A 19,904-nucleotide genomic window follows, 5' to 3' on the forward strand; every position below is an offset into this window, starting at 1 on the left:
TGTGCGTGTGTGCGTGTGTATGTGTGTGTGTGTGACTGTGTGTGTATGTCTGCATACGTGTGTGCGTGTGCGTGTGTGTGTGTGTGTGAGTGTGTGTATATGTCTGCATACGTGTGTGCGTGTGTGTGTGTGCATGTGTGTGTGGATGTGCATACGTGCATGTCCGTGTGTGTGTGCGTGCGTGCGTGCGTGCGTGCCAGCGTGCGTATGTGTGTCAACAAACAAATAGCCCAGGACCTATAGCACGTCCTACAGGGACTCCTGCACTCTGCGTGATCAATCTGTCTAAACGGTTTTAATGCATAAAATAACACCTGCCAGGAAAATAAGGAGGCCAGGCAGTTTGCATCGGCGACTTTTCTCTTTCGAACCAGGAGCCACAGGCAGGCCTTCCTACTGCGACATGCTTCTCTGATGGTCTCTCCTCCTGCCCCGAATCGTACCCTTCTCGTCGTAGCTGCCCATGGGCATTTTTTTTTTCATTTAAAAAGTCTTCATTAAATGTACTGTATTTCATACAATCTGTACAAATATGTTCAAAGTTCATCTCCTCCTCTCTCTTTTTTTCACAGTACAGGGGAACCCCTGTTTCACAGGGGGGTGACAAGGGATGGGCGGGGTGGGATGTGGGGGTGGGGGGAGTGGGGGTGTGAGTGGGGCTGAGGAAAAACAGGCAGTCTGTTGTCTTTACCTTATTTGTGGAAAAAATTGCTTCTGTACACAAATGGATTCGGGATTCAGTGGTTGGTTGCAGACACAGACACGCGGACGCGGCTAGCTCCAGGAGCAGTGGTGGCGGTTTCCCCAGCACGGAGACACCGGCCTCCTGAAGCAGAGAGGCAGCTGTTCAGCCTTCTGGGCTCTCAGTTTCAGAGGTACAACTTGTTCATTTTTGGATGGGGGGGGGGGGGGATGGGCACGGATTGGTCAGAGTCTAGCTGGGTTGGTGGGTAGGTAGGAGGGGAAGGGGGGTAGGGGGTGCGGGGTTGGGGGATTGGGGTGGGGAGGGGGGGTGGGGGGGGGTGGGGGTGGGAGAGGAACCAATGTAGTACTGTCCGTCAGCAAGGGCACGCCTACCCCATGGCGGTGACCATGCTGGATGGGTGATGGGGTGCGAAGGGCAGGCTGGACGAGGGGTGCATGGGCGTGGGGGTGGTCAGCATGTGGCCGGAGTGTGAGAAGGGGGGGAAGGAGGTCATGTGTCTGGACAGGGCCGTGGGGCTGAAGGAGCTGTTCTTGTCCATGAGGCTCTTGGAGAACTCGTCCATGCTGTCGTGGGACTTTTTGCTCTTCTTGGACTTGCTGGACATCTTGCGGTTTCGGGTCTGAATGCCCTCCTTCTTCATGGTCAGTGGTCTGTTAATCTGCACAGAGGAGGGGGAAAAAAAACACGCGTGTGTTGTAAGTGATGGCTACCGCCGTATTAATATGAACAGCAACAGAACATGCACATGCTCAAGCTTTACACGTGAATCATTTTTTTAAGAAAACCAATAAACAAATATTTCATTTAAACTATTGTCTCAGTGTTTCTCAGGGAGGTGAATGCTGATTGATTAAGTCCTCTGCATCTCTGTAGTTACTGGCTTAGAATCAACAACATGAGATGGCATGAAATGAAAGCACTAGGGAAAGAGTTCACACTGTAACACACATACAGTCACTGCATCACCTTACAGAAGACAATACAAAAGAATATGGAAAATCTGCTCCTGGACAAAGCCGTGCGTCTCAAAACAGCCGTCGCACAACCGAAATCGCAAACCTAAAAACGAACAATCGTTTTCGATGCGCAGAGCGTTGCAATGCGCCAACTCGACATGGATTTCGGTGCCTGTTCCCCCCACATCGTGGGCCAGCGCCCAGGGCCTGGCAGCGCCAGCGCGGCAGAGCGGCGGACCGCAGCGGTACAGCAAAACCAGCGCCGCCACCGCCGCCGCCACCGCCGCCGCCGCCAAGGCCAGCTCCTCCTCCACCTCTACCAGCACGTCTCAGAGCGATCTGGCCACAGCTCTGCGTGCGGGTTCAGCCACAGCAACGGGATTAAGGGGCTAATGATGGATGCCGGTTGCGTGTTGGAAAACACAAAAAGGGCAGACGAGGGGGTGTGCCGAGCAGCCACACGGAACCGGAAGGGGCACGCCACGCCGTCACTGGCGCCGCCATCTTTCAGACACGCCAGCCAAGCGAATAGCGGGCACAGCGATGGCCAAGCCAGCCAACAAGTGTGGGACTCTCTCTCCGTTCGGCTGCAAAATGCCTCTGGAAGAACTCTAATGTTTGCTCTCTTCAATTAACTATTACATGAACTACTACTCACTGACCGCTCACGCTTGGGGACTAGTTGTGAGACTCCAGTGCATTACAAATACCGATTTAAAAAAAATAAATTTTTAAATGAGTCATTACAAATGCTTCCACAAACTGACAATTTTTACAAAGTTGATTTAAACTGTACAGGTGGAAGAAAAGCCTTCCACTCTGACCTTTGAATGTCTGTTATCAGCGATTTCAAGAGAAACTGATCAAAAGATTGCACGCAAAAAATCAAAAATATCCATAAATTGGGATTATTTGGTGCATGTTTGTTTGGTTGTGTTCATTGTAAGTTACCAATGTGTCCGTCCACATTATTTTATCTGTCAATCTATCGCTTTACTGCTTGTCAAAGCATCTCAGTATGGCCAAAAAAGAAATCCACCTTTGTTGGTGAGTGCACATTAAGTGGAGGATTCTACTGAATTTGATATGTAGAGTGTGGTGTTCATTTAAAAGCATCCCCCAAATTGCAATTACTGGGAGGTCTCAGGCCAAGTCAAATGATAACATAACACTTGACAATTGCTATTTAACTTAAATTATGAGCTCCTGAATTATATTGTTCCTCAATAGTAGTCCTTGCTAAAGACATGACAGAAGCACATTTTGTATTTTAACTTCAACAAGAAGTTAAAAGTCAAATAATAATAATAATAATAATAATAATAATAATAGTAATAGGGGTACCCCGTGACAATCAATGATACTTGTCTCTCAGTGCAGAAGGTGTCTACAAGGATGTGGGTGCATCGGAACTTGTGCTGTGTCAAAGGGGTTTTCGCGAAAGCATTCAACTGAATAGGAAGAAGTCCCAAGAGCCTTATCTAAGAGGAATCGAAAAAGAAAGATGCGGTAAAGGTTAAACCACCGCATTCCCCGAACGAATCAGAAGCACAGAGAGGGGACAGAATTTCATGTATCACCAAACTCTGGAAGTAACTAACTGGTCGTGATATAAACAAACCTCTCAATTTACCCATAACGTTCAGAAAAAACAATTTATCATAAAAGAGCGCAGCTTCTGCAATATGTAATTGTAGCCTATACCTGCGATTGGATTCGTTTTGTGTGGAAACATATTGACATTTTCCCCGAGAAACTACAACAAACATTTTAAAATTTTCAATAACACCAAAATGTAAAAAAAAAAAAAAAAAAAAAAAGAAATAAAAAAACTTAAAAGCACAACACATTGTTAAATAATTAGTAAATATCTTACTAGATAACGGTAAAGGCTGCTGTATTGCTTACATTGTGCAGTTTGTAGTACAGCCCGCACGCGTTACAGACAGGGTCCCCGTTTGCATTTCTCCGCCAAAGAGTTGTCGTGGTCGTTTGACAGTTTGCGCACGATGTTCCTGCTCTTCTAGCTGCAGACTGAAAAAGTGGCATAGATAGATAGACAGACAGATAGATAGATATATAGATAGATAGACAGATAGATAGATAGATAGATAGATGAGAGAGAGAGAGAGAGTGAGAGAGAGAGAGAGAGAGAGAGAGGGAGATGAGTAAACGAACATTTCAAACAAGATCAAATGAGCTCCGTGGTACTTTGTTCTAAAAATATCATTATCCGCATGTAGGCTACGTTCTCAGACGTAAATATTTATGAAAATTCATCAAAACAACAGCTTTCCTAGAACCCATTTACTCTATCTCAATTTTACAGTTAAACGTCTAAGTATACCTGTAGGTGGCTGGCTGGCTACAGTACAATGCGCTCAATAGCGACATTTCGTAATTTAAATAATAAGCAATTTAGCGCACTATTTTGTGTGAACAGAACAATGATTATTGGGGGGAGGCAGGGGTCAAAGGTGGAGAAATATATAAAAAAATGTAACGCTTATATTAAAACTGAAGTTGGCTAATACGTTTCCATCGGATATAGGCCTGTATTTCACTAACTAACCTACATAACCCATTCATTTCATTAGAGACGTTAAATAAATTATTCCTCCACATTCCTCCATATTCTCCACATTTTAGAGAATTTAAAATCGGAGGTTCACTGCCGTTATAATTTAAAATCAAATCGGTGTTTATTAAGTGAATCTATGTATAATAATAATAATAATAATAATAATAATAATAATAATAATAATAATAATAATAATAATATTAACAGATCAAACAGATATTGTGTAGTAGGCCGATAACTCGCCGTTGCGTTTCTTTTATGACTTGACTTTCCACTACACTTTTTAAAAAATCAAGAAATGAGCGTCTATATTCGGTGTAATCCTAATACAATTTCCCCAATATTTTTAGTAATTTAAGCATATATACGCACACACACACACACACACGTGCGTGTGTGTGTGTGTGTGTGTGTATGTGTGCGTGCGTGTGTCCCAGTGTGCAGAAGGTTAACGGTTAACCCCAATATAGTTTTTCGCGGATATAGCCTGGCTACATCCTAGGCGGCTAGAAAACTTTCACTTTTCAACCAAATGTAGCCGGGTTTTCACCGGAACGCCTAGACTGCGTTTCACCGGCTTTTCACCACAAAAATGTTCACTGGGGGGTGTGTCTGTGTATCTACTGCAACAACGTTGACGTTGGTTTTCGCGGAAAATTAGAGGAAAATAATATAATAACATAAATATACACAATTAGTGACATGTATTAAAGGATAAAATGTACTGTGGCTGGAAGCCCATAATATGTGTCATGGACACTTTCGAGCCACAAAGAGAAAAATGAGCGTTTTCCCTTTCTCTCCAAATATGAACAGTCTTGTTTGAGTCACACAGCTTTCAGAGGAACCACCTTATGTCGTGACTCTTGTATGCCCTCGCTGCATCTCGCGCTCATTTAGTCCCGCTCCCCTTAATGTTTAGGCTGGGGAAACGGGGTATGTTGTTAAAAAAGATTTATCAGTGCTGCCCAGATATCCGGCAGCTTTTTCCTAGGAAGTCGGTTTTTCACATTAGAGAGAAGCTGGCTGCCAAAATAGCTGTCCTGCGACCGCTTCCTTGCCTAGAAAGTTTTTCCTTTTGAACAAAGCAATGAGAAAGAGGAATTCCATTATGGTTCGGTCACTGATTATTTTAAAGGGCGGAGTTTGGCAGTATTGTCTATGTGTAGGCCACAACTGTGTAATTTCGAGAAACGTAATGTTTAAAATATACGTTAATTTGCAATGCCCCAAAATAATTGTTAAAAAATCTTACACGATGTTTATCATACGTAGGAGTCTATATACCTAATGTAGGCCTCCCTTTTGTTACGAATATAAAAGTAAGTATATGTTAAATGCATCGCGGAAAGCACTAGTATACCTTTCGTTTAAGTTAGCAGGTCTATTTAAATGATGGCGATTTATCCAATAATTTATAGGCTAATTGACACCAAAGCTCTATAAAAAAATTAAAAAAAACAAAAAAAAAAAAACATGCAGCGCAGTTAGGACAAAGATAATAGCTCATCAAAAGTGAAACCTTTCCAAACGTATAACGAAAACAAATATCCCTTCGTTATTATAAACTAAAAGTGGACATAAAACTAATGTATCAACTTAAAGAGAACTAATTGTTATAGAAATGAGACCTGCACTTGACGAGCCAATTTCCTGCAGCTAACACTTCCTCCTGCGTAGAGAGAGAGGGTGTGACAAAGCGAGAGAGACAGACAGAGAGAGAGAGAGAAAGAGAAAGAGAGAGATTGAGTGGGAGAGAGGAAGAGGGAGAAAGAGAGAGAGAGAGAGTGATCAGCAGTAGCGCCAGGGACGTACCAGCCGTCTCTTGGGTTTGATAAGTGGCCGGTTCTGTCCGTTCATCTTGTGATAGAGTCCGCAGGCGTTACACAAATAGTGACCTGTGCCATCTCTCCTCCACAAAGGGGTGGAAGTGGCTCCGCAATTAACGCATTCTCTACCCTCTGAAATCAGAGACAACATATACAGATGTATAGAGTGCTAATAGGGATTTTTCAGAAATGATCAAAGTCAATTAATGAACATCTAGGCTGCTGTATCAACATTTGAAAAACAAAACAACCCAATAAACAACGATATTATTACGGCAATTTTTGTTGTAATAATAATAATAATAATAATAATAATAATACACAGTATAAATAAGTAGTTATTAATAACCATCTCTATGTTAGGCATACAGAAATAAACAGAATTAATTTTTCAGAACAAAAATACTGGAATGAACTGCACTTCAAAAATAAGACTTCACACACAGCCGCCTGACTGATTGGCAATGCAAACAAAGCAACGGCGTATCACACGTCATTTCATGGCCACACCACACAGCCCCTCAATCAAATACAGCTGTTTTACTCTGAATCATCTACACACGGTTAAAGGGGGCGGGGGATAGTTAGTTAGTTTAAGAATAAAAATTCTTAAAAATGAAAGGAAAACAATAGCTAATAACCACAACAGCAGCAACAGTAGCAAAAGCAGCAGCAGCAACAGCACCAAAAACAACAACAATAATAATACATTTCCTCCCCAACCACCTTGATTCGTTAAAAATTTTCAAAATAATGAAGACCATAGTCACACAATGCAAACAGCCTACCTTATTCTGCGAGATCATGCAATACCTTCATTTTTATTTTTTTTTACTTTTTTCAAGCCTCCCAGTCCGCGTAGCCTAATTAAAATGACGTTTAGCAAGCCTGCGAGCACATCGGTGTCACCGACAGATGAGAAACATGGTTGTCTCACATGTTCTCGAAAGGGTCGTGTGGGCCTATTGCCTCACCAGTGAAACCGAAACAGCATGATCGAGCGGCTTCTGTTCACACCGAATTATTTGAAAGCGTGCAGTCCGCAGGCCTTCGCGACACTGAGCCTTCCGCACTTCGACTGCAGGCCTCAGGAAGTTTCATTTTTAATTATTTAGGAGACGTTTCGCTCGTGTTTTTCTTCGTGGAAAGATACAAACTTTGGTTGTACGTCATTGGCGAGTGCATATGTCTCGGTTAATTTTTTTTTTTTTTTTTTAAAGACCCACCTAATTATCCAACGGTAATAGGCCTGTGTTTCATAAAAGTAAAAATTTATAAGAGGTTATGGGCGTCGCGAAAAAAAATTATGCGCGTTGGTTTTTTGACCACAAAATGCGTATTTTCCACTTAGCAGGACTTAGTGCAAGAAACAGATTCACACATTACGTTATTCAGTCAGATAAATGTGCTAATATAATACTTATGTGCCTGCTGTAATGGACATCATAAAAGACATGGTCTGGAATGCAAAGAACGCATTAGCAGCTCAGTAGTAGTAGAGAATTTGTTTATTTATTTATGTATTCATTAATTCATTCATTCAGTTATGTCCATGAATTCAACACGTGCGTCTAATAATCTATTCGTTTTAAAACGTTTACAGGGATATTAATGTTTACCACTGCAAACTAGTTTCGAGACATAATTAAATAACCTTAGAATAATTACACTGGCTGTTTGTATAGGCTAACATTTTTCTTCGGCTGTCATGCCCCTGCCTTGGCTAGAGGTTATTCGTTATTCCTTTCAATACAACTGCATCCGGACTCTATCAAAGTTTCTGGCGCTGGATAAACAATGCAACTGTCGCGTGCAGCAGTCTGAAAATAATTGGATTAGCTTAAGCATATAAACGAAAGAGAGACAGGGGTGAACGGGGAGCCACAGAGAAATGTCACTCTGGGAAAAAAAGAAAACTGGAAACTCATCTCGTTTGCTGAGAGCTTAAAACGTTCAGGGTTCTGTACAGATGCCATGCAAAACGATATTTTTTATTTCGAGCACGCAGTTTTCAAAATATGCTTTGAGTGCTCCTGTGTTCGTTTGTGCGCTTTTGAAGCTGCAGAGTCTGTGGAAATAAGTAGTCTGTTTGCACAGCGACACGTTTTAGTAAAACAGAATGCATCGTGGCAGTTTCCGAAAGTTAATATTGATTTTGCCCTGATTTAAATGTTAGGGAAAATATATATTGGCTGCAGAAGATGAGATCTTCTGATGGATAAGCTTCACCAATGTCTCGTTTTTGAGTACGCTGCTTGCAATTATGGAGTGAAAACTTTAAAGCATCGCGAGCAATTATACATACAAAATGAATTACCTCAACGACTAGACCTGCCTCATCAAACATGCCTCCCGCTTTACTGAGGTTTATATGGAAATATGTCTTAAAGTAACACATGTGCCTTGCATACGTCAGAAGTTGACAAAACTGTGATTTGTAGGCAACATTTTCGGCTGGGCCTGAAAGCGTGTAAGGCCTGCAGGTAAGTAGTAGTAGGCTACAAATTTTTTTTGGAACTCCCTTTTTTTTAGGTTGGTCAATAATTCGATCTAACTTGCCATAACACATAAAATACAGGCTCTAAATTTTCAACTTTAGACACAATTTTTTTTTTTTTAATTGGTGATAAATAAATTAAAGGAAAATAAAGCGCACGCCTACCTGAACAGGACCTTGTTTTTGGTCTTGTTTTGGAACCATAACTAGAAGATGACCCACCTATCAGGCTACTTGGTGGGAAGAGGCCTGGGCCGTAGTCTGAGACATAGGATGGGTAAGTGGCGAGGGGATGGTGAGCGGATGATGCTCCCGCACCAATTGAGGCCATGCTCCGGCTGTGGGCCGACTCCAGTTTCATGCTTTCTGGTAGGGACACCTGGTACTTAATGCACTCTTTTTCCTCTTGGCGGCCGGAGCTGCTTGAGCCCGGGGTAGAGATCCCCGGATCCGGTGAGACATCTTTAGGAGGAGTCGGGGGAAAGGTGAAGAGATGCGGGCTGGAGTGACCGGCTGACAGCGAGGAGGACGATGTCGGCGGGTAGACAGAAAGGGCCCCGGGAGAGCCGTGGTGGAGCGAAGTCTTAGGGAAGGGACTCAAGTTCCACGGGGACGTGCTGTGGTGCGTGCCGAGGGCTTTGCTACTGTCCAGCCAGGACAGCGAACCGTGAAGCAGGGGTGGACGACACACCTGACTACCTGCAAGCACAAAATTGGAAAAAATACAATGGCAATATATGTCAGCGTTTCCAATTCACTTATAAAGTCACGAGAAAAAATATATTTCGCTCTTAAATGTTTCTTAGGCGACATTCTGTATTTTTAAATAAACGATTGTTCTTTGTTCACGGTTTGTGACTGCAAAACATTAAATGCTAATTATTTTTCAATATCAGATTCCTATCTGTAAAGCCCTAAAATATATATAGCAACAGTAACAAATGGCAGCACAATATTTGATTTAGCCTATGCATACAGAGGTCCTCATAATTTAGTAAACGTTCAGTTCTTTCGGAAGCCTGTATTTCCTTGACGTCCACTTTCAGTTAAATCGACAATCGAAGTTTAGCTGCTAAACATAAATAAAACATCGAGTTTCAGTGAACATCCGTAATTGAATAATTAAAGATAAATCCCTAAAATGGGCCTCGCGAGAATAAAGGTGGCCCATTGCCGGTGCAAGTTGCAATCTTACGTACGTATTTGTTTTGATCGAAACTCCCGACGAACACTTTCGCATCCACAAGCGCTCCACGGCAGACGCAAGATACTGACAGTATTGTTTCAGCCGGGAAGAATACCAAAAGAAACGGTCACGATTAACTATTCCGTCCAGGAAGTACTAGCCATAAATTTAATCAACAGCTCTTCCGTACAATTTTTCCTGTAACTTTATTTGATTTACAAGTTTACACGTGTTCCATGTTGGCTCCGTAATTTGGAACACAATTTAAAATGATGGAATTGAAAATTGGAGGCATATTTTGATGCCATACTGCTAATTCACCTAAAAAATATTTATCAAGCCTATTTACACATAGGGGTATTTTACGCGTTTAAATTAAATCGGAATCGTTCATTCTCAGCTTTAGGCTATGCATAGGCTATAATTCACTTCTTGTTCAACCAGACGCGATTTATAATAATGCTTACACAGTTCAGCTCAAAACGTTTTCAGATCAATTCAAAGGTTTATCAGTTTTGGTTTGGCATAGATTTTAAACCGTCAAGATAGCCCACATCGAAACAAGACTAGTAACACCTCTAAGCCGTGCGGTAGCCTACTATTATACGAATCGGATCCCGCTGAATTGTGCACTTCCAGTTATACTTTCGATTGAGTTCCGGTGACATTAATGCAATCGTGGTGAAATAACACCATATTCAGTTAGATGTTCACCCACTACAAATAATGTTTTTTTTACAAAAATCAGTTGAAAAAGCAAACGAACCTTATATCCAGTTTAAACTATTTTATTTAGCATTAAAACACGACTTACTGTGAGGGGGAGGCGGGTATCTCTGGACGGCTCTGACGGAGTTTCCGTAATACGGGGAGACGTGGTTGCCCTGTCCTTCGATATTAAACAGTACATCCACATCGTCGGTGAGGGGATACTGAGAGGGGTCCATGTACGAGTGGCCGAGACCCGGGTGGTGTGTGTCGGGATGCTGACCGTTCAGTACCGCTGGGTGGTGATGGCCCATCCACCGGGGCTGATCCGCAGTTACTTCCATTGTTGGCAGCAAATGTTCATATACACAAAAAAGAATCGGTATAACACAAGCAAGAAAAGAAAAAAGTATCTGTCCAAACTCCAGCGACGTGTAATCCACAGGTTTCTTCTTTTTAAATCAATTGCCTTTGGTCACCTGCAAACAAGATGAAATGGTAAACTTAACAACACGCCCAGTTATAAAAAAGGTTTGTGTTACTGTTCGTGCCTACCGGTATATTATTTTAAATTCATCTAGCCTAGTTGCAAACAAATGTGCTATTATAATTCTTGATCAAAATGGTGAAATTCGACATACATTTACATATTACACGCATACGCTGTCAAAAAAGGTCCGGTCGTATCCAGGTTCTCTCTGAAATCCTCAACTTTTCTCCCCCAAAGTTTCAACAGCCTATTGAAAAGTAAGCGCAACAAGTTGTAGCGGCGTTTGGAACCAACCTCGCTTGCAGTTGGTGAATTACTGCATACTGTCTAAAGATCGAAGTTAAAACCCACAGGTCAAATCTGTGTTTATGCGCAGTAGCAGCTCTCTCTCTCACACACACTCCCTCTCTCTCTCTCTCTCTCTCTCTCTATGAACTCTCTCTACTCTCTCGCTCTGTTTTTTTTTTTTTTTTTTTTACAGTGAAGGCATTCTTTCAGGATGGCGCCAGGCAGCTCAATGCTCGCAGACAGCTGCGGCGCGACGCAACTTAAGGAGGGTCTGTCAGTGTCATCAACGGGGGAGGGGCCAGTCCTGCTCGGCCTAATTGAATAAAGTGGGCCAGGGGAGAGATGACCAAGGACTGGTATAAGTTTATCCTCAAAGAGAATCGGGTGTTATATTAGAAAATGTGTTTTTAATGGTTCATTTTGTAATGGATATTTTATGCCTTGTAGTTTATCTTAACACATAGTTTATCACCGCCTCCAAAAAAAACATTATATGCTCTTTTAAATATGTAGCATAACATAGGCCTATTTACTCACGCATTTATATTCAGTCATAAATAAATAGCTGAAATATAAATATAACACTACGACTGAAATATAAATGCACAATCCTGGTTAATGCCTTGGTTGTGTCTCAAACCAAAAAATAAAATAAAATAAAAATTATACTGTCTAAGCTAACTATGGTTAAAAAGGCAGCTTGTGTAAAGATGTTACTGTTTCAATTTATCTAATTCCACTCTTTCTTTTATATTTGATATATCATATTATATATGATTAATTACAGCACACTTGTAAATGGGCCTAAACAATGACATAATATGACAATATGGAAACCAAGGATATTAGGTAACAATAGCCTATTTATGACTGGATATATTTGTATTACACGTTGAGTAAATACATTGTTCACGTTTATCTTATCACTGTCTATCCATACGATTCGAGGAAAGACACGCATCTAATATTAAATGCAGCCTATTAAAATATGTTCACAAATAAAATAATTACAGTTTGTGAAAAGTAGTAAATGACAATTTGATGACTGAAGTATGGTCTTGTATATCCCTGAGGGAGCACAGTTGATAACATATTATGTTAGCTCGACACTAAAGTACGAAGCATGTTGCTCTACCTCGAGACCGAAAGCAGGTCGCAACATGACTGTTTTCTTAAAATTGTGACAGTGCGTCCTCTCGCGGTGACAGTCTTGTTATTCTAAATCTTGAATAGGCTGATTTGTCCATTGCGCAGTTCACGGCGGACGAGAACGTCTTTGCGGTGTATGAACGTAAGGAAGCACCGAAGAGCATGCCGGTCCGTTCTGACTGAGCAGATCTGAAAGTATCTGCCATCGTCTTCACTTTACATGGAAGCTATAGTCTTTCACAAAGGGACGAAATATTGACAAACGGTTATGTCATTCTTAATTGAACAAATTAAATGCAGCATGGAGCCCTCAAGCCTTAACATTTATTTGTTTAATAATCGTGACCTTTAATAACTAATTAAAATGTATTTATACTGACACATACTGACACTGGGCCCGAGAATCAATTCGCACGCCAATGTCAGGTAGGCATATTGCCTTGTAGTTTTGTATTATTCCACTTGATTGCTCAGTAATAGGGGGCCTGCCCCGTGGGGTGGTATTTAGTGTCTAATTCCCAGTTTGGCTGCCCCATGCTCCCAGATTGACAGTATGTAATTGGGGAATAGGGGGCTGCTCTTTTGATGCTAGGCAATGCACTGAAATGGCTAGTCTCGGCGACGCCACTGGACGTGACGTCACAAGTAGAGTAAACAGCCAGGAAATGAAATTCTGTAGAGCTCGCTTGGGGGAGGGAGGGTGTGTGTGTGTGTGTGTGCGCGCGCGCGCGCGAGCGTATGTGTGTGTGTGCGTAAGTGTGTGTTTGTCTGTACGTGTGTGTTGAAGTGGAGGGGAAATCACTGAAAGAACATCATGCGTTTTCTCCAATCATCGATGTTAAAAATTATTTTTTTTTAAAGAAAGTAATGTTAGTGCTACTAGATTCATGGAAAGTGAAATGGATGCCTCGTAAGGTAACTGTACGTGCATTAAATATTTATATATTGGTGTGGTTTAAATACATGCGATTTCACAGTTTAACCATTTTCACAATCTAGCAGTCGTAATTGTAGGCTATTCTGGCGAGAACATGTTTATATGCGGCGATAAAGTAGACAAATATACACCTAGTTATTAACAGTATTAATAGCACATTGACGTTTGGGCATATTTTTAGGAATTAGTTATGTAGAGTGCCCGGAACCTCATACGAGTGCAAGTAGATTTATTCGTATCGCGTTGGTTTAACTTTAGTCACTTGCACATATATAAACCTCAGGTTATATTCTCCTCACCTTAGACACTCTCTGGTGCATAAACTGTGCACAGTGTGAGAAATGAAAATGTGCTGATTTGGCATAACGTTCCGCTCTTCGTCCACAGTAGCCTGTATCCACAAACCAGTTCTCACTCAGGCGAACCTGAGACTGAACTTGGATGGAAACTGTTGTTCTGGCTTGCCATGAACAATCCCGCTGTCATTGTCAGCCTGTCAGCGGACTCGTGTAATTATCCCCTTGAAAAGTATTGTGCGCTGTCATCCCACAAGTAAGCATTATAGGTGCTTCGAGGCAACATAGGACGGTAAATGTAAAATCCTGATTATGTTTTTTGTTTCTTGACTGCTGTCTTGCAGCTTACAGAGAGCATGGAACCTGTCCCAAGTTCTTATTCCCAGGACGCAATATCAGTCTAGTTTGTGAAACGTGAGCTTATTCTTCTTTGTGGAAACGGGTCTCCTTTAAAAGTTGTCATTTATAATCCTTCCCACTGTCACAACAACAAGGGGAATTGAGGGTAGCCCGGAGATACAGACGTTATTATCTAGTACGTGCAGTTTGTATGAATAACTACGTACTCGTACACGTTTATATAGTAGGCTATTTATTGTTTATTCCCAGATCAAATGCAGCCTTAAACCCACACAAAAATAATTACCGGTGGAGAACAAAAAACATATTGGTATGGTCTAACGATTTATTTTTTATTTATTTATTTTTTTTTATTTTTTTTTGCAGTATCTTGAGATTTGACACTGCACTTGGCCGCAAGGCATTTCGTTTACCTGATTCATACGTGTAAGTATGGAGATAGGTGAGTGGAGATTGTGAAGATAAATTTTGAATGATTAGGGCTATGTCAGAGAGTGCTGATTAAAATCAGGAAACATTGCACTGTGGGTGCGAATCGGAGACTTCTGGTTTAGTTTAACCTTTATTGTTGTTGTGCTTTTGATATCGCATTAGGCCTATTGTCCACGTTTTCCCCATCACAATACCGTATTATTACTTACTACATTTTTATATTTTAATGGAAAAATTTGTAATATACAACGATAATAATAATAATAATAATAATAATAATAATAATAATAATAATAATACAGTATCATGCAACATTTGAGCATAAAGCGAAAGGCTCATTGTGAAAAGTGAAGAGCTTTTCATTTCCATTTAACGTAATGCTTTTCGTTTTTAAAATCATTAGATGGTTATATCTACACGCATGGATACTCTGCTGCAAAAAAAGCTAAATAACAGTACAGTCTGACAAAAGGTGCAGCGTTGGTTTTGGGCAAAAGAAAGTGACTAACCCTCAAAATACCCTTTAATTAAAGCGACGGCGTCTGGGGTAGATGGCTTTTGTTGGGTTTTGATTTTACAGTTTTGTTCTAATGTCTCAGGTAAAGCTGTACAAACAGCCGCGAGGCGGGTATCCCAGGGTTAAACAGGGGACACGGCCTAGGGCAGCGCTCAGAATTTTGCGTGCTAAAGCAACCAAACTCCAACCATTTGGAATACATTATTATTATCTTGATAGAAACAAGTGTGCGTGCGTGTGTGTGTGTGAGAGAGAGATACTTCTTGGTTGGCCGTTAAGATGAAAATTGTATTTAAAGAGGTAGTTCACGGTGTGCGTGATAAAAAAAAGATTATATATTTTCTTCTTGACAGCAAATAGGCTCCAATATTTATCCTACGTTGGACTATGTCACGTAAAATAGTTCAGCGGTGACATAATAATAATAATAATAATAATAATAATAATTGACCCGAAATAAATCAAGAGAAAAAACGGTACTCAATACCAATTTACCTTGAAGAAATAATGTTATTAAATTGCATCAGTATTTGAAGACATTATTACACATTTTTTTAAATATAGTATTTGGTGTACGTACCCTCATACCTTCAAGAATGCGCAGTTATTGTCAATTCTCGTAGTTAACCCCGCGAATTGTGAACCGCTGTAGCCAATATCTAGAAGCCTGGCGAGGGAGCGAAATGCTTCCAGAGAATGTGAACGTCCGAAATGAACGGTCATAGAACCCTTTACATGAGCAGAAGAAATGCGCATTAGCTTTAAGTAACCTGCACCACCTACTCAAAAATTCTCAAACCCGAATAAGACAATGCAAATCATAGTCCACACACCCTTGTTCCTCGGCCACACAGACGGAGTGATGCTTATCCGAGATGTTGTTCCATCTCCCAAGCGGCAACATCATTCGGGTCTATGTATCGTTTTAGGCCGGAATGTGTAAGGTCGGAATTACGAAGGAAATTCATGAAATGTAACTTATATAAAATAATCGATTTAAACAGTAGTTCATAAATAGGCCCTCGTTTATTGTATTTATTTTCACAAATGTAGCATATTGGCAAACGAAGTTATATGTAACAAAGCGAACCACCGCAATGATTTTCGGTCAACTACTGCATGGTGACTAAACACACAATTAGAAGGCAAAATGCCCCTTCCCCTAAAGTTGTGTGTGCTGTATATTGATTTGATGAAGGGGAGCAGATTTCGTCCTCATTTAAAAGCATTTCATCCGGTGATTTTTAAGTGCTGATTTGCACCTAAGCGGCGCTATCTGGAAACACAGCTGTTCAAAATGTAGTCCGCATAAATCAATAGAATCCATCCGTTCTGTTCTCTGCATGCAAATACACATTCGTCCTCCCATGAAAGTTCCTTTCTGATATCCTTAATTTCGTATCCTCCTCCCGGAGTAACATCGCTTCTAAATCAAGTCAAATCGACCACAAATACGTTTAAAACTGGAAATGCAGCTTCAGCAAACCCTGCTCCTTTTAAGACCCAATGCCAGCTAATCAGATCAATTTCACGGGTTATAGGACTCAGCCTACCGTCAGCCCAGGTGGTAATAGATCATTAAAAAACCTTGATCTTAGGTATTTCAGGGAAAGTGATGTAGGAACATTACTCCCAAACGCAGTGCATATGCTTCAATAAATCCCAATGCAATTACTAAAAGTGTTAGAGACAAAATACAATCAAAGCTCAGGAACTAGCTAGGCTAGTAAAGGTAGCCAAATTAGCCGAAAGAAAACCACTTGTTTCTAACACCTATTTTGAATGTTCGATTTTAGGAACACATTTTTTTCATACAATGAAGCATCAGTCTTTCTGTCGCACCTTCGATTTGCGCCCCTGCGAAAAAATCTTTTTATTTAAATTCATTCTCTCCAATAGATATGAAGAGTGTAAATTAGTCACACTGTAAACGTATATAACCGACCTCCTCCCCAAAGCAGTAAACCCTGTGCTGCAAGTGAATGAATGAAATAAAAGCAGAAACGTTATCGCTATCATCGTACATCGTGCCAATCAATAAATTAATCATATGAGGTAATCCACACCGAGAGTATAGGAAGAGGTTTTGAATACTGTACGGGTACGCGGCACCTTTAAGAATTACACTTAGTATTCCTTTATCAAAGGGATAGACATGTCCCATAAAGGAACATATAAATATTTACTGACCTGTGGAGCTGACTTTGCCGGTGAGTTTTTCTCTGATCTGCTGCAGATGTGCACGCGAAATGACACACAGATGGAAGGGCTGATGGCATTTAGAGCTCGAGCTGTAAGAGGAAAAACCTGGGCGCACGCGGCACTTCTCCCCTGCCCACAGACACACACAGACCAACCAACGCACTGACTTACCGTACTTACAGTATATTAGATCATAGCTCTTCCGGGTCGATGCAGTGTGTGGAGGAAAAAAGCTATGCCAAAAAATATACCTGATAATACCAGCTTCGAAGTAAAATACTAATCGTTAGCTATGGAGAAGGTAACCTACCTATTCAGTTTTCTGTTGTCTAGTGTTAGCATAAACACGGCAAAGTTGCCTTATAATAGAACTATTTAATCGCCTTTAGGTCTGGTCGTTCGTATCTGAATATTATGCGCGCCCAAAATTTTCTGTTCGCTGGCATAACGGTTTCAAATAAAACCGTGGGTTTGTAGTAAAAAAAAAAAAAAATCACGCGTTCACGCACGCGCGCACAGACACCATATTTGTGTGTGGTTCCACGAGTGGGTGTCATGCGCATAGCTTATTATCAAAAAATGATGATGATATTCCAATGTCATTAACTCACTCATGAAATAAGAAAAACAATATTTTCAATTCACTTTTTAGAGAGACATCGTTGAAAATATCAGTTGACGTGGATAGACTTCAAGAGCTAAACAGATGTGAAATACCGGTTTATTTTTAATCCAATCTTGTTTTCATAATTATTATTATTATTATTAATTTTCGCTGCTGTTACTACTACCACTACTACTACTACTACTAATAATAATAACAATGATGATGATGATGATGATAATAATAATAATAATAATAATAAAGATGTGCAATTGAATAGTATTCTTAATAACACTCAGCAGATTTAGTGCTTTTTGTATTTCTAATGAAATGCAAGATGGTTTATATATAGCTGCCTGCTGAATGCAAGAGCTGAATGTTTGTGTTTTGTTTTCTTCAATGAAAATATTGAAGTAACATGTCAGGTGACATATTATGAAAATAGAGGGCTATTCAGTCCATGTAGAAAAAAAGGTTGTCGAGAGAAAGTTTTTTAGGGAAGCGAAGAGGCCTCACTGGCCACTATCTATCTATCTATCTATCTATCGATCAGTATGTCTGTCTGTGTCTATCTGTCAATCTATCTATCTATCTATCACGTCTGCGTAAAGACGGTGACGATTATCTTTTATCTCTTTCTTTCAATTCAAATAAACCAAGAAAACATAACGCATTGCTTACAGTGCAAACAGAGACTGAGTGCCCATCTTTACCCACGTAATGCGCTGCCCTTGTATAATACGATAGCAGTTAGGCTACTGCATTTATGTGCATTTATTTATTTTTCATATGAATAAGAACCGCATCTGTGTATACACGGCTGCTCGTTTAGATTGGGCGTTCTGTATTACAGATCAACAAGAGAAGCAACTGCTCTGTCTTTCTTCAGAGAGGAAAAAAAATCGTTTTGCTGACGTTTAGAGCCTGTATATCGCTCTCACTGCGCCCTGAATATAACACCAATATCTATCTTCACAAAAAAATTCAATTAAGCATATTTAATAAAATCGAATATAATTAGCAGCAAACATCTTTTTATAAACTTACAGGAGCAATGAGCCAAATTTTGTCTTGAGAAGGAATAATAATTCAGTGTTTCCAGGGCAACAGGAGCTTTCAATTAGTAGTCTATTTCAATATTTTTAATAGAATTAAGCTAGAGCACATCGAGATGATAATAATTTAATAAGCTGCCTTAGACGTAAATAAAGTGCTTATTAAAAATAAACGCCTTCATCATTTTGATATAAAGGTGCAGTTAATATGCGTCAGTTCACAATATGCATATTGATGCTTTCGATATAATAAAACACAAAGGTCAAATAACTGTATATTCCACAGATGATTAGAACATATTATAAGAGCAATAAATAAAGATTACTAGCGTCTGCAAAAGTGGGGTCCCGCGAATTAATTCGTTTAATCCATTTCAGGGAACAAAATTGAATGCAGCAGCTTTTTAAAGGCATTTGTCCTTCGTGATTCGAATTCAATGCAAACTTCCAAATGTATGATCTGGCACCCTTAGGTGAGAGATATTTAGCCTATCTACAAAGAATAAAAACTTCACATTATAAAGAAATGTTGTTATTTCTTCAATAACAATTGACATACCCGGGCACCAGTATTAATATCTGAAATAATTAATTATTTCAATCTTTTTTCCCAAAAATCTTGGCGAGGGACCGACAAGTCCAATGACAAGACGTTGTCACTATTGCGCACCTTGTAGTAATGGCTTGGAATTACATGATTTATGTCAAAGTTGACGTGAGCTCCCTCGTGCCAGTACGAGCTTCCAACAACCAAGTCAAAGCGCAACTGCACATTTGTGTTTGTTTATTTATTTATTTATTTATTTATTTATTTATTTATTTATTTATTTATCTGCAACCGTGAATCTTATCAGCAGATAGAATGAGGGATTATGATTTACATTTGCATGTCGTCCCTGAACCGATTATCATTTCAGCATTTTCATAAAACATATTGGCCTGTTTAAACGGTTGAATACGACGTTGAAGTCAATTGTTTGCTTGGATACCTTTTGAGTTCAGTTTAATTTGTTCCTTGCCATAGTAATTTATCGCGATTTTGCAATCTAGTAGACCTACTCGCAGCTAAATCGTGTGCATTGATCTTATCCGCATTATTCACTGGTTTGTT

General features: G+C 40.2%; 1 protein-coding gene across 10 annotated transcripts; it reads right to left on the minus strand.

The window, feature by feature from the left end:
• Positions 1 to 99: 99 nt before the first annotated feature.
• gata3 (GATA binding protein 3) lies at positions 100 to 17,575 on the minus strand. 10 transcript variants are annotated; one of them, XM_035424612.1, is made up of 7 exons: positions 11,105 to 11,417; positions 10,570 to 10,942; positions 8,792 to 9,268; positions 5,875 to 5,915; positions 3,571 to 3,696; positions 1,078 to 1,364; positions 100 to 826 (listed from the first exon to the last, which is right to left on the minus strand). In XM_035424612.1, the coding sequence occupies exons 2-7, from the start codon at positions 10,805 to 10,807 to the stop codon at positions 775 to 777; spliced, it is 1,221 nt and encodes a 406-aa protein (XP_035280503.1). In that variant the 5' UTR covers positions 10,808 to 10,942; positions 11,105 to 11,417; the 3' UTR covers positions 100 to 774. The 10 variants fall into 10 exon arrangements, with proteins under 10 accessions (XP_035280503.1, XP_035280502.1, XP_035280499.1 ...); XM_035424611.1 differs by having other exon boundaries at positions 101 to 826; positions 8,735 to 9,268; XM_035424608.1 differs by lacking the exons at positions 5,875 to 5,915; positions 11,105 to 11,417 and adding exons at positions 6,059 to 6,204; positions 17,315 to 17,575 and having other exon boundaries at positions 102 to 826; positions 8,735 to 9,268.
• Between the last annotated feature and the right edge of the window lie 2,329 nt (positions 17,576 to 19,904).

The sequence above is a fragment of the Anguilla anguilla genome, chromosome 7, assembly GCF_013347855.1.
Source record: "Anguilla anguilla isolate fAngAng1 chromosome 7, fAngAng1.pri, whole genome shotgun sequence".
NCBI lineage: Eukaryota > Metazoa > Chordata > Actinopteri > Anguilliformes > Anguillidae > Anguilla > Anguilla anguilla.